Raw genomic sequence first — 16,340 nt, 5'->3', positions numbered from 1 at the left:
ACAGGCCCGCTGTCCACAAGCATCCTACTGGAGTTAATATTTGGGTTCTGTGACCCTTGAATTGGCTCAGATCACAAGAGATGGCTATGGGTGAGATATTACCAGCATGTGGTATGTCCACATATGAGGGACGTGGGAGGTTACCTGAGTAATAGTGGGGACTCTATAATGTGGCATTTGCACACATTATATTAGTAACATACTGCAGTCATTTGGTGATATGACGTGCCGTATTAGGGTACATGTGATGTTTTAGAAATACATGGCAAAAGTGACAACTCGGTGTACATGGTTATATGTGACAAGCAGGCTACACATGACAATTACATGGCTGATAACCAGTTAGTTATACACAGGTTATAGGGTATATGTGTTATATTAGTGGTGCTACAGGTTGTTTACATATGATGCTGACCAGTTACATGGCACATGTTGGCTCCATGTAATCTGCTAGTTCCCTGTTACATGCGTTACAGCTTCCATGCGCATGGATCATGGAACTGTGTTTAATGCACTGGCAATTGCTCCCACATGGACGCTTCATGTTGGGAGGTGCAGTTCCTTCCCTGGCAAAGGTGGAGGCTGAGGAGGGGACAACGGATGGGGGCTGAGGAGTCAGGGGCCCGGTACCTTGGTGGGGCTGTTCCTGTCCAGAGTGCTGGCCTGGCTGGTGGCAGGCCCCCCGCATGCCAGTGTGTGGTAGCTGGAATTGGAAAAGCACTGGGCATGGCTGCTACTTTGAGACAAATCTGGGAAGAGAACAAGGTGCCACATACCATCATGCCCCTGTCCCTGGCGCAAGATAACCCCAATGCTAACACCTGGGCAGCAAGCAGCCTTGAGAGTGCTTCGCAGAGAGACTGTTAGTCCTCCCTGATCCCAGGGCCCCTTGATGCTTGTCTCCCCACAAAGACCTGCAGAGGCTGGTGGGTCCCTTCCCTTATGTCACCTTCCTCCGGAAGCATGTGCCGGACGCAGGCAAGGCCTGCCAGTGTAGCCGGTGGTGCGAGCAGCTCAAGGATGGCAAGGAGTGTTGGTTTGGATAACACAGCCTTCCCAGAGGACTAGCCCAACCCTCCTCTCATCTTCCCCCTACCCACCTGCTGGAGTCAGATCTAAGCAGTGAGCCCATCAAGCCACCTCTCACTCCTCTTGACCCTGGCATACAGACCCCAGGCTTTCTCCCTCGAGCCCTTTTGAGGATTCCAGGATCTTTCCACAAGGCTGGGAAATTCCAGAAGAATGGCATGGGGAAACCCAGCCACCTTGGCTTTGATCACTGTACAGTCATGGAGGAAAATCCCCAAATCTGTGTGGACTTGGCCCTTCATCAGAGGACGTCTGCTCTGGCTGCAACACCAGGGCATCATAGGTAAGAGCTCTCGGAAGGCAGGGTTTGTGCCTGGCCAATGCCTGTGGATCCTACAGTGCCGTGTGGAGACTGCCATCCTGTGCTCATGCAAGCAGGCCCAGCCTTCCTCACGTGTGTCTGCTGGTGAGGAGCCAAAGGGGAGCAGGGCTGTGGGCGGGCTCAGAGCATTTGGACACTACTGTTTAGCTAAATATGAAGCGAAAAGCCTTTTTTATTTCCAAGTCAGCAGTCAATCTTCAGGGTAGAGGAAGTCCCAACCCAGCAACACAGACTCTCAGAATGTCCTCTGGAGTTGTCGTCACAGTTGGATGGATGGAGGTGACAGGCCACCCCCGGCCCCTTATTTGGGAACCACTCCCTCCCGCTGTCCTAAGTTCTAACTCAGAACAGCTTCTTGTGTCAGAGAACGACCAGGTTGCGCCCGAGGCCTTCACTAGGGAAGCAAAAATGGGGCGCAGGGGTCAGATAGGAGAGGGGCTTCTCTCTGGAGCAGGTTAGGAAAGTGCCTAGTGATGGGGCCCCAGTGGCCAAGGCTACAGAGTGCGGAAAACCTGGGGAAATGAAGGAGGCTCGCAACCACAGCTGCTCAGATTAGGGGCCCAGGAGATTATGTTCTCAGGGACCCCATCCACCTTTCCAGACATTGCTCCCCACTCCCGCATATCTAGGGGACTTGAAGCACCCAGTCCCAGCAGCCTGCCCCGCAGCCTCTGCCACCACCTTCAGCAGCAGACCAGGGTGTCCCCAGGGTGCATGTGGTCTCCCCCTCCCTGGGCTGCTAGGCGGGGGAGAGGGAACAGCCCTTACCTGAGAGGGAGTAGTCAGTGCTGGTCATCCTCATGGCAGGCGTGTAGGAGACACGGGGAGCCAGGTCCCGGCCCTTCTCCTTCTGCCGCCGCCGGCGCCAGGCGAACAGGCCGAGCAGCACCACGATGAGGAAGAGCAGGAGGACGATGCCCGTGACCGCGCCCACGGAGTGCCGCTCTGCGCCCAGCGCCGGGCTGATCTTGGTGTAGGGATTCAGCTCCTCCATCATGAGGGCAGCTGTGGGTAGAGGGGCCCCTTGAGCCCAGGCAGCTTCCCTCACCCTCCAGCCCCCTCAGCCCGGAGCCCAGCCTGTCTAGCATATTAAAGAAGCCTGGTTCTGGTCATAGCCCCTTTTCTGTAATCCCTGTGTGACCCTGTTACGGTGCCTCGGTTTTCTCTATGGTCCAGCAAGGAGGGATCCTGGGGTCATGGTGCAGAGCAGAGATGGTGAATGTGGAACAAAACAGCTGGTGTTCTGTGTTCTCAAGGGGAGTTAGAGGCATTAACGTGTGTGTGATTCTCCCCAAGGACCTTGTGAAACAGGGACTTTTTCATTATTCCCGTCACAGATGAAGAAAGAGTCACTGAAGGGTTAGGTAACTGCCCAGGATCACACAGCTGGTAACAGGAAGAGTCCTGGTTTCTCAGGAATTAGGAAAAGCTGGACTTGCGGCCTTTTCCTGTTTATGAGCTTTGTCATTCTGACGGGGTTCTGGCACATGGGGACAATGATCCTATGGCCCTGGGTGGGAGGTCTGTGTGAGACCACATGACAGCCTGGCAGGAAGGACACTGGGAGCTCTGATGACTGTGGCAGTCCAGCCAGATTCTGCACACCAGCCGCTGTCCCCTGTGGTTTTCTGTGTGTGAACTAATCCCTCTTCTAGCAGCCCAGCGGCGGCTCACAGACCACCACAGGCAGAGGCAGTGCAGTGCCGGTGGGGCCTCTCCATGCCTGCTGGCTTTGGCTGCCCAGCGTGGTCGGAGCAGGCCAGCCTCACCAGGAAGGCCAGCACGCTGCATTGTCAGTCTCGGGGCTACAACCTCAGAATGCAACTGAAGTGTCTTCTGGCTCCTTTTCTGAAAAGAGGACCTGGGCTTGTTAGGATCAACAGCAATAAAATCCCTTATGTGTTTGCAGCTTAGAGGGTTTTCATATACATGAGCCCACCATTCACTGGGTGCTGTGTGCAGGACTGCGTCTCTTACCTACATTATGTCACTTGATCCTCACAACTGTGCCGTGAGGTGTTGCCTGACTGCAATGCTGAGCCACGGTGGAGCCCCTTGAGGGATCTGGGACCCTAATATATCCCTCATAAGAAACTTCTTGCATGTGAACCACAAGGATTTACCTACTCATAACAACAACCATTTTGAACATGAAGTGACTGGTCCAGTGAAGGACGTGGCCTGCCCATGGACTCCTAGTGGCAGACCCAGAACCTAGCTGGTTCTCGCCCTTGGCCTGGTGGATCCCCTCGCTTACCTCACGGGAAACTCAGCAACAGTGAGCATAACAAAACATTACCTAAGAGCCTGTCAGCCCCACTGCAGCCCACCCACCTCGCCTCTCCCCCCAAATGTGCAGATGAGAAGCGGGGGCACAGCACTGAGCAGGTCTCAGATCTGATTTTCACATGATTGCTGTGAGTTGTACTCAACAGGACTTAACAACATGGTGTCCTCATAAAATCCAGGTGTTGCAAATGGAAATCCTTTCTCAAATTGGAATCATCTTCATGGGGGTTTCTTCCTTCCTTGAGACAACCTACCCATGGTCCCCCTGGCTGAGGACTCTGCTGTCTGGGTATTACCTTGGTCACATCTGATGCCTTTAAATCCAGGGCTGCAGTAACAGGTGCCGGTGACGTGGTCACAGGTGGCATTGTTCATGCACTCACACAGTTGCTGACACCCATACCCAAAGGTTCCTGGGGCACATCCTGTGGACACCAAGAGTTACAGTCGACACCCATGCTTCTCACGGCAGCACCGGGGAGCTCACCGCCCTTCTGGCTCCACATTTGCAAAGCTGGGATGATAGGCTGGCTAGTTCTTCCTCACACTCAGGGAAAGCTCATCTCCCGCTGCTCTCATTGTGCTGTGTTGATATTGATATTAGGGAATGGACAGAAACCTCACAGCCCTGAAGGGGAGCTGAGGAAAAGGACAGAGGGCAGGGGGCAGGTGCAGGGCCGGCCCATCACTGCTTCACATCCCTCACATGACACATCATTTTACACAACCAGCCCGTGCAGCCCCTGATACCACAGCATCTTCAAAGTCATGTCAAGCAAATCCCTGTGTCCTCTACTGCCCACTTCCCTTCCTCAAGGCTTTTGGCCTGTTACGCTTTCTGATCTCCACCCCAACTGAAGGAGGAAACTTTCCAAGCCAGCAGAGAATGGGTGCATTCCTCAGCCTGTTTGCCCTGCAGCGGGCCGAGGCCCAGCATCACACCCTTCTTACTCTGCTCGCAGTGCCGCCCGGTGAAGCCTGTTCGGCAGGTGCACTGTCCACTGATGTGGTCACAGCTGGCGCCGTTCTGACACTGGCACACACGCCCACAGTCCTTCCCATAAAACGCTGCTGGGCAGCCTGGGGGAACAGGAGCGGTGGTCACAGCGGCTGCAGCCACGTGGGGGCAGCCACGGAGGTGCAGCCGGGACTTTGGGCCTCTTCTTCGTAATAGGGCGAAGCCCTGGAGCCTCCTACGTGATCTGACCCTCTTCGGCTGAAAAGGGGGGGGGGGAAGGTTCTTCAGGCAAAGGGGCCTTGGGGTCAGGCTGAGGCCTCCTTGTTGTGCGGCCACACTCCGGCCCCACTGTGCAAGGAGGGTCTGGTCCCTCAAACCCCACTGCAGCCTGGCCTCGGAGCGGCCCTGCAGAGCTCAAAGCCCTGGGCGGGGTGCCCTCCCCCCTGGTGGCAGGCTGGATTGTTGCCCCCCGTGGCCAGCAGGCCGAGGCACTGGGCTCGGCGCGGGGCGGCCGGGAGGCGGGGCTTACGCTGCGTGCAGAAGAGTCCGGTCCAGCCAGGGGTGCAGTGGCAGGCCCCGTCCTCGGCGCTGCAGCGCGCCCCGTTGTGGCAGCTGCATGTGTGGAAGCAGGCGGGGCCCCAGAACCCGGGTGGGCAGGCTGGAGGGGGGGTGGGGGGCCGAGGGTGAGGGCAGAGGGGGCAGACGGAAAGAGGGGGAGGGGAAGGGAGTACATGTCAGACCCTGGAGGCCAGGATGGCTCCGGGTGGGGGCGTGGGGGTGGCGCTTCTTTATTTTCAGGGGCTTGAAACACCATTCCCAGAATTTCTCAAGCCACCTCTTTCCCAGGTCGCCTAGGAGGCTCAGTAAGCTCCCAGTCCACCTGCTCCCCGAGGCAGTGGGAACCCCACCGCTCCCAGGGCTTGTAGGCTCACTTCCAGTGACTGACTCTGGGGTTAGGAATGTGTGGTCAACTCCATAAACACTGTGGTTGGGGTGTGTGTACTGTGGGTGCTAACTCCTGGGTGACACTGGGGACATTCTCAGGACAAGGGGTTATCCTCTCCTGGTGAGGTCCCTAAGCAAAACGTCCAGGTCACCCCATCTGGCTGTAAGGAGGATCCCCTCCTCCATTGGAATGAAGATTCCAGGGCAGGGGAGAGGGCAGGCCATCTGCCTGGGACCTGCTTGGGGGCACTGCTGGGTCTCCCCAACCAGACAAGGAGCTCCAAAGGGCAGAGGCTGAGCTCCTCTCCTCAGACTGGGGCCTGGGGAGGGACTTTGACCACCTCCATCAGACGGGGTACACTGTACCGGATCATCCCATGAAATACCCCATCCAGGCTTCTGATGCCCAGGACCTCATTCACTGAGGCCTTAGGGGGCTGTCCTGGCCACCCCCTCTCCCCAGCTCCAGCCTGTGGGCCCTTCTCCTTCCCATCCACACTCAGGGACTGCTCCTTGCTCAGTGCTAATGGGGTATTAATTCTCAGTATTAAAAAAAATAATAATTCTCAGTATTAATAACATTAATGATACAATCAACAATGTCAGTACCTTGCCTTCCTGCAGTTAATAATACTAATGATCGATCCTAAGCATTAATAATATTAGCCAAAGCGCTAACTAGGACTCAGGCAGACAGACATTCCAGTCTGCTGAAGATGTCAGTCTTGGGAGTCGGAGGCACCAGGGACAGGGAGGTTCTGGGCAAGGGAGGAGGCGTTTCAGGGGCTGGAGCCCTGTGGGGGGCAGCGGCTTACCCTGTGAGCAGTCCTTGCCGATCCACCCAGGGACACACTGGCAGGCGCCGTCGATGGGGCTGCAGGTCCCATTGTTGGCACAGGAGCAGAGCTGGGCACAGTCCTGCCCAAAGTGCCCTCCAGCACACACTGTGGGAACAAAGCAGCCTGCCAACTTCCCTCCCACTTGTGCTCCACAGACCCCCGCCCACTGCTGAAACCCCAGGAGTGTCCAGGCCCAGCCATGACAGGTATGGGTGGGGACTCTCTACCTCAGCATCCCCAGGACCCTTCTTTATTGTCCCTCTCGTGCCCACCCTTTGCAGGAGGCCCTGTAATGATCACTCTTGACAGAGAAACAGACTAGGGTGCAGAGAAATGGGTTAACGTGACTTAGGCCTTATAGTTAAGCAGCAACACGGCTGAGAATTACACCTTGGAATTTTCTGTCTAACGCCACCTGCATCACTCGTGGCCTCTCTGCCCTCCATCCCCACAGCCTCTGCCAGCATCCCCGATTCTACAGCCACATGGTGCAGAGGGCTTACAACCAGAAACCAGGGGGCTGGTGCACACGCGGGGGCCCGTCTGTGGCTAGACTGCTGGAGGGCTGACACTGGATGTCTGCTCCCGTCCACCTCTTCCCACTCACTGTCTCTCCAAATTCTACCTGTGCCTCAGCCCAGCCCCTCTCAGGAAGCCCTCAGGGTCCACTACCCCCTCTCTCTCCTCCACTGAGCTCCCCGGGTCACTTCTAGAATCATCAACTCAGCCCCTCATGGTGGGGTCAACTCCTCGGTCCTAGAAAGGACTGTTGTCCTCAATCCAGCTGCTCCATTAGGACAAGGTCTATGGACTGACTGAGTGCTGAACGCTTTGGGACCGCTGTTGTCTGTGTGCCATTGAACTGATTGTGACTCTCAGCCCCTATAGGAATCAGGAGGGCTCTCTGGGTTGTGATCTTTGCTGGAGCAGAGTGCCAGAGTGCTTGGTGGGTTCAAACCACTAAACTTTTGGTTTGTGACCATGTGCTTAACCAGTGCACCACCACCTGGGCTGGGTCTGAGTGCTAATCGAGCACCCACTTCTCACCTCCACTGCATCTCCCCTCTCCTGCCTCCTAGAGTCTGAGATCTAATGCACAGCTCTGCTCACGAACTCCCACACCCTTGCTTCCGGGGGCTCTGCATTTGTCCCCGAATACCTTTTGGGTCCTAGAGGTCACTAGTGGCTCAGCCTTCCACACCTGAGTTGTCCTCCACTAGTTGTCTTCACCCTGGTCCATGAGCACATGACCCCCTCACCTTCTAAGCACACCCAGGCCATTCCTCTTCCTTGGTTTTCTCTCCCTGTCCCCTTCTAGAATTTCCCTCCCCTTCACGCTTAGCTGTGAAAATACCACCGGCCTGTAAGACTCATCTTAAAACCCACACCCTCCACAATCCTTCTAGGTGTCCCTCCATATATCAATTCTCCTCCTCCTTTTAAAGTCTTGTTTTTCAGCTGACTACAGGAAGCTGGGATAAAGATTCCCTTCTTGGGCTCCTGCTCAGCTAGATAGGGCGATGTGACTACACTCTGGTTAGTGGTACGTGGAAACGCATGTTACTGGCCCTGTTTTCTATGTTGAACTGTGTGGATAAGATGGCTGGACTCCAGCTATCATCTTTCACTGGTGTCTAAGTGCCTGCGTGGTCCCCAACATCCAACACATACTTCCAATGTGACCAAAACAGACCTGGGAAGCAGTGACTTTCCAAAGTGACCTCCATCCCTTTTAGTTTCTCTTAGTTCAACACACACCCCTCAAAGCCTAGTTCCAGCCAGTCCTGCATGCCTGAGAAAGGTCTCCTTGCCTCCCTGTTACTGGTATCTCTGGGTAAACACTTGGAGGATTATGGGAAAGAGTCGATTCTTGAAAATAATAAAATTGTCCAGGTCTCTGAAACCTGGGGTTGGTTAAGTGTCCTTCAGTCCTCCCTGCTTCAAATCTTCAACTCCCTCCAACCAGAGTATGGCTGCTTCTAGACTCTTAATGGAGGAAGAATGTCATAGTTGCTCTCAGGCCTGATCCTTTCTTGAAGAGGCCTGATGATCTGACCAGAGCAGAGACAGGATCCTGATAAGGTTCTGGGCCTGATCACAAAAGCCCACACCCAAGTTAATGAACAGGACTCGCACCCCAAATTCCAAGCAAAATACCACATTTCCTAGTCCTCCCTAAAACCTCTATAAAAGAAACCACCCTTGTGCCATTTTGACCTTCTCCACAGCCCCAGTCCCTCTCAGACCATGCAAAAAAGGCCTGTTTATTTCCTGGGACCAGCTTCTTTCTCTCTCTTGCCCTCAACTCTTTTTTCTAACACTTGGAATAATAAGAAAGACAGCACAGTGTCCTAAGCTCCGCAGCCCAAAGTCTTCCACTTGGGTTCCAATTTTATTTATGTGTTCAACTTAAACATACTGTTCAGGATGCTTCACAAATAGGTCATGCAACCTTTAATCTCCTCATTATTATATATTCTAAATATTACTCCCTGTTATTAACTCAACCGTAGAGAAACTGAGGCATTGAGAAGTAATTTGCCCGAGGACACGCAGCTAAAAAGTTCTGTCATTTATTGGTTACCCGAGAGCAAATCACATCACCGTTCTCAGTCTCTGTTTCTTGTTTGAAATGAGAATGATCATCTGACCCACTGACCTCGGACCACAAGCAATTGCTTTGGGTAGGCCAGCTAAATCTAGGCTCTGTTGTTAGAACTGACTCATAGCTGACAACCCTTCAGTGAGTTTTCAAAGGCTGTAAATCATACAGGAAGACACTGCTTATCTTGCTCCCTCAGACGAGTAGGTGAATTCAAACTACCTGCCTCTGTGTTGGCAGTGCAGCTCCTCACTCACTAGGCCACCAGGGCTCCCTTGAGTTCCTCTGAATTTTTAATAAAACTCTCTGGCTCCCTCCCAGGTATGTCTATGGCCCAGAAGATGGCACAGGTCTCATCTGCCTGCAGCCTGAGCTCCAAATGCTTCAACCTCCTGAGAAGTAGGTGCTCCAGCCCCCTTGTCTCTGCTTGTGGGGAGAGTCTTGACTTAGGGACACCCTCCTCTATCCTGTCCTGTTGTGGGAGCCAGGTCTGTTTCACTTAGCACCAACACCAATACCTGCCTTGAGCAGTCTCTAACGAGCCAGTCTTATCTTTCAAGTCTCTCTCTCTCTCTCACATTCTCTCTCTCTCTCTCTCACACACACACACACACACACACACACGGCTGACAAATTCACCCACAGAGCTGCTAATGTGATCAGTCTAATACATTAATTGGTCCACTTCTTAGCTGAATCAAGAGCGAGGCAAAGAGAGGGGTGGAGGAGAGAAGGGGGGGAGGTTGGTGAAAAGAAAACATCTGGTTATATTTAATCTATGTTTAATGATTCTGCATAAGCAGTGTCTGTAATTTGTAACTCTCTGGAAAGCCAGTCATTAGAAAGTGTCAGTTCAATTTTTTACAAGGTTTGAGACTTAACCAGGGCAGTTGCCATTAATAGCAAACTCTATTAGATCTATATGTGGAAAATACTCATTAGGCCAGCGGGCGATAAATCAGACATCACAGGATCTGAGAGTAACTCCTCGGGCTGCCTCAGTCCTAATTTAGACCCGGCCTATCTGTATTGATGTCTGGGTCTCCGATGTTTAATAAGTAAACCTCGATGCGTCAGGTTATGATTAAACTGTCCTAGGAGGACTGCAAGCAAATGAAACTGTCACATTTGTTTCCCTGGGGCCCAAACTCCTCATGACCTCAAAGCATCATGGAGTAAACTTTCCACTCATACATATTAACAGCCCACACATGGGGGGAAAAAATAGCCCAGCTCAAGGGTGATTATTCTCCAACAGAATGGGTTCCCTTGGAGGTAGCGAGCTTTCCGTCAGTGGAAGTATTTGAGCAGAGGTCTGATGAGATTCTTGTATACCGATGACCTTGAAGTTGAGTTTTGCTTCCAGGTGCCATCGAGTGGACTATGATTCACAGCAACCCCATGTGTGTGAGAGCAGGGCTTCCAAGGCTGCTGTTTCAGAAACAGATTGCCAGGCTTTTATTCTGAGGTGCTTCTGAATGGACTCAAATCATCAATCTTTAGGCTAGGAGCTTAGCCCATTAACCATTTTAATCACTGAGACTTTGCTTTTAGCTTTAAGTTGATCCCATGGTATATTTTAAAATTTATTTTTGGGGTTTTTTTCCCCATTCACATTGTGTTTCCATGAGATCATTCCCATAACCATTGACCTATGTCCACTATTACACCATCTTTTCAGATCCTTACTGGATTTTTCATAAATCTTTTTGCCTCCTCCATCCATCCCCCAAATTCTTCTACCTTATGATTTCTCTCACTCCCTACACTCCACCCTCCTGCCCCCACCTCTTCCATCACCGGACATTTATATAGATCTTAGTAGTTATCCTTTTGTTTTCACAGAAATGGTCTTATGCAGTATTTGTCCTTATGAGCCTGATTTAGTTCACTCAGCATAATGCACTATTGATAACCAAGTTACAAGATGGGCAAAAGACATGGGAAGACTTTTCACAGAGGAAGACATTCAGAGGGCCAGCAGACACATGAAGAAATGCTCAAAATCACTGTCAGTCCAAAAGATGAAAATAAAAACCACAATAAGACACCGTCTCACCCCAGTGACAGTGGCAAAGTTTAACAGGACAATAAGCAATAACTGTTGGAGAGGATGGAGAGAGATTGGAACTCTCATGCACAGTTGGTGGGAGTGTAAAATGGGGAAACAACTCTGAAAGGCAGTTGGGTGTTTCCTCTAAAAGCTCAACATACAAATCCCATATGACCCAGCTATCCCACTGCTACAAATATACCTCAAGAAAATTAGAACTGAGACACAAGAGATTTGTACGCCAGTGTTCATAGCAGTGTTTTTCACCATCCCAAGAATGTGGAAACAGTTCAAATATCTATCAACAAATGAATGGATTGAGAAACTGTGGTGTATTCACATGATGGAGTGTTATACAGCACTCAGGAGCAACAATTTAGAAAAATACTATATAACATGGGAGAGCTTAGAGAGCATTATGCTGAGTGAACTAACTCAGGCTCATCCCATAACTTTTTGTTTCCTAGAATCTAGAGTGAAATTTTCTGCAGCTTTTTGTTTTTAGAAACTGTTCTAAAGGCTTCGACCTAGGTTTTCAGCCCATTTCCCATCCCTAGCCACCACAGCCTTCAACCATTCCTTGCTGCATGCCTCAGTGCTTTGCCCAGGCTGTTTCCTCTACCCTCAATACCTATCTTCTCTTCTCACCTTTCAGATAAAAGCCTAGCATAGCCCAAAGAACCCTCCCCCAAATGCACACAGCCCTGGTGTAAGAAAACCAGGGATGCCAACCAGCAGTGGTGTGCCAGACAGAGCCAGCTCCTGTCAACATGCTGACTGCTAAATAGTCAGGAATTTTGCCAATGGTTAAATCACTGGTAATTTGGGATTCACCAGGATGGAAATATTTATATCGTGGAAATATGCAAATGCTACAAATCAGAAACAGGGCTTGGCAGCACACCAAATGCAGACAGGCTTGATGTCTCTCTTCAGCTCCTGGTGAGCGCAGCCGTGCCTGGACGTGGTGCTGAGGAGAGGTCTGGAGGTGTCACAGGAAGGGCACTGTGGGGGATTAGTGCCTGAGCTTGAGGGCAGAAGGGCTGGGATGTTGCCATCTTTCACCCAGCCCAGAACCCTTTGCACTGAATTCCCACAGTGTTTTCTGCCTTCGCCGCTTGGCACAGCACTTGTTTCTCAGCTCTGCCACTTGCTAGCTGTAAGACCCTAGACAAATCACGTAACTTCTCTGAGCCCATTTCATTGACAGCATAATGGTTCTGTCTCACTCCACCTGGCGCCTATCTCCCAGAAAGACAGACCTAAGCCCTAAAGAGGTGAAGGGTGCCTCCACAACGCAGCATGATGGGAACCCCAAAATGTCTCCCTCCCAGGAGCCCTCACTCCCCTGGGAGCCATACCTTGATTGCAGAGGGCTCCTGAGAATCCAGGGAGGCACTCACAGACGCCACTGACGTGGTGGCAGGGCCCGTTGCTGTGCACGCAGAGGGGGCAAGGCTGGGTACAGCCATGGCCATAGAACCCAGGGGAGCAGACTGGAGGTGAAGGGGAGACACGGTCAGTGGCTTACGGGGCCCAACCTGGGCTGGCCACCCCTTGGGGCTCATATAGGGTTGAAGGCAGGCTCCTCAAGAGTGTTAGAGAGACACACTCCCCACGCCTTAAGGGGCTATCCTTCTAAAGAGAGGAGCTGCAATCTGCTGTCTGTACCCTGGGCTTGGGGACAAAGCACCAGGGATGGGGGGAGAGGATAATAAAGAGAAAACTGGGGAGGGATGACCCTAAGAGTTCAGCCTCTCTTGGGTGGTGTCATGGCAGGACCAAATCAAACTGGGAAGTGGTGGGAAGGATGTGACATCCAAGGGTGGGGGACCAGCCTTACTCCTCTGGCACAAAGGTCCCCGGAAGCCAGGGGCACACTCGCAGCTTCCGTCCTCCGGGGAGCAGGAACCACCATTCTCGCAGCTGCAGGAGACGGAGCAGTTGGGGCCCCAGCGACCAGGTGGACAAGTGCTGTCACAGCGGATGCCTGGGGGCCAGAGAGACAGACTCACATCAGAGGACAGGGAGGTGAGGGCGATGGGAAGGGGGAGCAATGCAGAACAGATAGAGGCAAGCACAGAGGGGGACGTGGAGGAGAAACCCAGACATGACAGGTCAGAGAGGGCTTCTAGGAAGAAGTGATTCGAAAGTGACTACCACGGGTCAAGGAGAAACATAAAGCAGGCAGAGGAAACAATATGTGCAAAGGGCAGGAGGCAGGAGAATCACACCCTGAAAGTTTTTAAAAGTCCCGTGTGGCTGACTTGTGACTTGAAGTGGAGTGTGGCAGGAGATGTTGTCAGTAGGGACCAGACCTTAGAAAGACACCATGCTGGTAAAGGTGATTAGAAAGATGGAAGACTCTCAATAAGATGGATTGACAGAGACAGTGAGGACGGCACAGGCTAGGGGAAGGTTCACATCTGTTGTCTGTAAGACTGTTCTGAATTGTACTCAATTTGATGGCACCTGATAACAACAGCACGGAGATGAGCTTGTAGGGATAAGAGAGGACCAAATGGTGAAGGGCTTCCTTCCTCTCTGACATCTTAGGAAAGAGAAGCCAACTTTGGAGCAAGTGTGAGCCCTTCATGGGGCATGGAGGCTGTGGATGCTGGGAGTGATCTATGCCTGCCCTTGATAGCCACGGAGCCAGCAGCCCTCTCTAGATCTCAGCCAACTAGTCTAGTTTTGGGGAGGTGATTTCAGGGACCCTGACAGTGGGTGGGTCCTCCCAGGTCCTCCCACCCTAGTACACAGCAGATGAACTCAACAGGTTATTTCATATTATGTACACATATATGCGTCACAGAAAGCAACGCTTTGCAAAATTACATTTATTATCACTATGTGATACGCTGTGGTGTTTTTCATGTACTGTGATGGATTTCATTTTGAAAATTAAATGCTAATTGTGACCCAACAAATTGATTTAATAACCCTCAGTCTGACAGACAGGCTTATTAGGGGAACAGGTGGAATTTTTCCATAAGAAGGAAGAGAAAAACAACAACAACAACAAACTCACCACAAACCCCCTGCTTTTTAGGCTAAGCTGGAGGAAATATGCTTTGGGGTGATGGCAACTCAAAGGCTAAGTAAGAAAGAATTTAAAAAGGCTCAAGGCTGACAGCCCCATCTGTGGGGTGGGGCTTCCTCCCAGGCCACAAGGCTCCTGTCTGACATGCATTAGGTGAGTGGAACACTTGGGCTCAGGAGACAGGATTAGTTTTGGAAGGAGAATAGCAGAGACCAGAGAGGAGCAGTATTAGTTTAGAAATCATGTCAGCCTTGTTATAAGGACAGAGATAGTGAGAAAGAGGAAGAAAGGGGAGACCCTGAGGCCAGTGAACAGAGCCGGCCCTCCCAGCAAAAGGGGAGCGTTGGGACCAATTTAGAGAAGGCTAGAATCCTACAAGCCCACCTGGGCTGGCAGGGAAGGGCAGGGAGGGAGGGCAGAGCTGCTGCAGAGTGGTGGAGGGTGGGAGGGGCATGCAGCCTACTGTCCGGCCTCCAGTCCTTCTGTGTTGCACCGGACAGGACGGAAGTGCCTCTCTCCCTGCGACAGCTCAACTGTGCATCTGGATGCAGGCTGCAAATGCCATTCTCTGGGAAATGACACCTCTGCATGGAAAGGGGTGCCTCCCGAGGGCATAGGTTTCTTTGCCAGTGGGGACCTGGCAGCCTTGTTTTACCCCTGGGTGGAGAGAGATCTCACACAGCAGACTTTCAGCCTCACACGTGTTGAATCCTAGATGAGCAGCAGGACGTGGCCCTGGGGAAGGGCTTCTTCTCCGTTCTGGATGCATCTTTCAGTTCTTGGGATTGGCACCATGGAATTCTTCAGAATGTAGCTGTTGAAATCCCCAGGTCTGTTGTGCAGTGGGAGGCAGAACTTCACTGTCTGAGGAAGAGCCTCCGATCTCCCCTGTACCAAGTACTGGGGGTAGGAGACTCTCCTCTACAACCAGATGCAATTAATACAATTCATGTAAAAGCATCCCTGAATCCACGGCAGTGTGTTGTTACTGTGTTTCCCCCATCAGTGGACGTCTAAGAGGCACAGAGAACAGCTCTCCCACCTCCTTTCCACAGATACAACAGCTTCATGGCTGTGAGTGGCCAATGTTCTCCAGGCCCCAGGCTCCCTAGGGGGCCTCTCTGACATGCCCAAGCCCACTGTTACAGTCAGTATGTCAATCTATCTGTTGAAGTTCTTCCTCTCTTTCTCTGACCATCCACCTGTCCCAACATGATGTCTTTTTCCATCAAAAGTATTTCCTCTTGACAGTATGCCCAAAGTATGTGTCAGGCATAGTAACCTCAAAATGCTTTCATGTCAAAAAGGGAGCCTCTTGGAGACTGGAAACTATGGGTCTAAGGTCTTCTGTGCAGATACCATGTAGCTGTAAGAATGCACTGAGTTAATAGCATTTGACAATTTGTATATTCTGGGAGTAGGGCTTCCGTTTGAGGTTCTCATATGCCCTAAGAGCTTCCCAGAGCACAAGACACTGAGACGTCAGTGAGCAGCAGGGTCAAGGGTCTCCCTGTGTGGGACTTGCTCTGGACTGGAGTGCCATAGGTGTAAAGGGGGGAATCAGAGCGGTCAACCTAGCCCTGTGGGAAGGCTCTCAAACTACAGAGCTTAAAGAACGAGTAGAATTTCTTCAGATGCCTGTTATGGGGCCTGTGTTTTTCCCATAATTGAACAGAGATAGGGTCCCTCACCTCACTGCACGCAGGACCCCTTCTCCACACTGTGCTAGGCTAAGGATCCATAAATTGCAGCCAAGTTCAGGCCTTTTCCACAGCAGATGGGGGTACGCAGATGGAAAGAAGAAAAGGCTGAAGGAAGAAAGCAAAGGAAGGAGGGAACCAGGAAGAAGGAGATAAGACAGAAGGAAAGGGTGTGAGGGGAGAGGAATGAACAGGGAAGGGTGGGGCGGGGCGGGGAGGGGAGAGGAAGGCCTTACAGAAGGGGTTCTGTAAAGCTCACTTTAAAGTTAATTAGGCACCACAATTTCCTTGTGCTTCTACCTGTTTTATCTGTTAATTCAGTGATGCTGTCATGTCCTGCTTTGGAGCTAATGAAGTTGTTTAAAGCTACATGAATTACAGCATCAGAATGTGCAAGAAGCCAGTTTACAAGACTCCCATCCTTCCCTGGTCATGATGAAGGGGCTGGGTGAGGCCTTTTTGGAGGAGAGGAAGGACCAGTGCTATTTAGACACCTGCCA

General features: G+C 51.8%; 1 protein-coding gene across 1 annotated transcript in view; it reads right to left on the bottom strand.

The window, feature by feature from the left end:
- MEGF11 (multiple EGF-like-domains 11) overlaps window positions 1-16,340 on the bottom strand; it is a 345,864-nt gene that overhangs the window by 12,121 nt on the left and 317,403 nt on the right. The window contains exons 13-19 of the mRNA XM_006886638.1: window positions 12,941-13,087; window positions 12,459-12,593; window positions 6,419-6,547; window positions 5,188-5,316; window positions 4,652-4,780; window positions 3,997-4,125; window positions 2,180-2,416 (exon numbers count right to left, since the gene is read on the bottom strand). Coding sequence (XP_006886700.1) covers window positions 2,180-2,416; window positions 3,997-4,125; window positions 4,652-4,780; window positions 5,188-5,316; window positions 6,419-6,547; window positions 12,459-12,593; window positions 12,941-13,087 — 1,035 coding nt within the window. The remainder of the gene's footprint in view (window positions 1-2,179; window positions 2,417-3,996; window positions 4,126-4,651; window positions 4,781-5,187; window positions 5,317-6,418; window positions 6,548-12,458; window positions 12,594-12,940; window positions 13,088-16,340) is intronic.

This window comes from Elephantulus edwardii, unplaced genomic scaffold (genome assembly GCF_000299155.1).
Source record: "Elephantulus edwardii isolate Elephantulus edwardi_28Jun2011 unplaced genomic scaffold, EleEdw1.0 scaffold00050, whole genome shotgun sequence".
In the NCBI taxonomy this organism is placed as follows: Eukaryota; Metazoa; Chordata; class Mammalia; order Macroscelidea; family Macroscelididae; genus Elephantulus; species Elephantulus edwardii.
The sequence above is the reverse complement of the archived record's forward strand: the minus strand, read 5'-3'. Positions and strand labels throughout refer to the sequence as shown.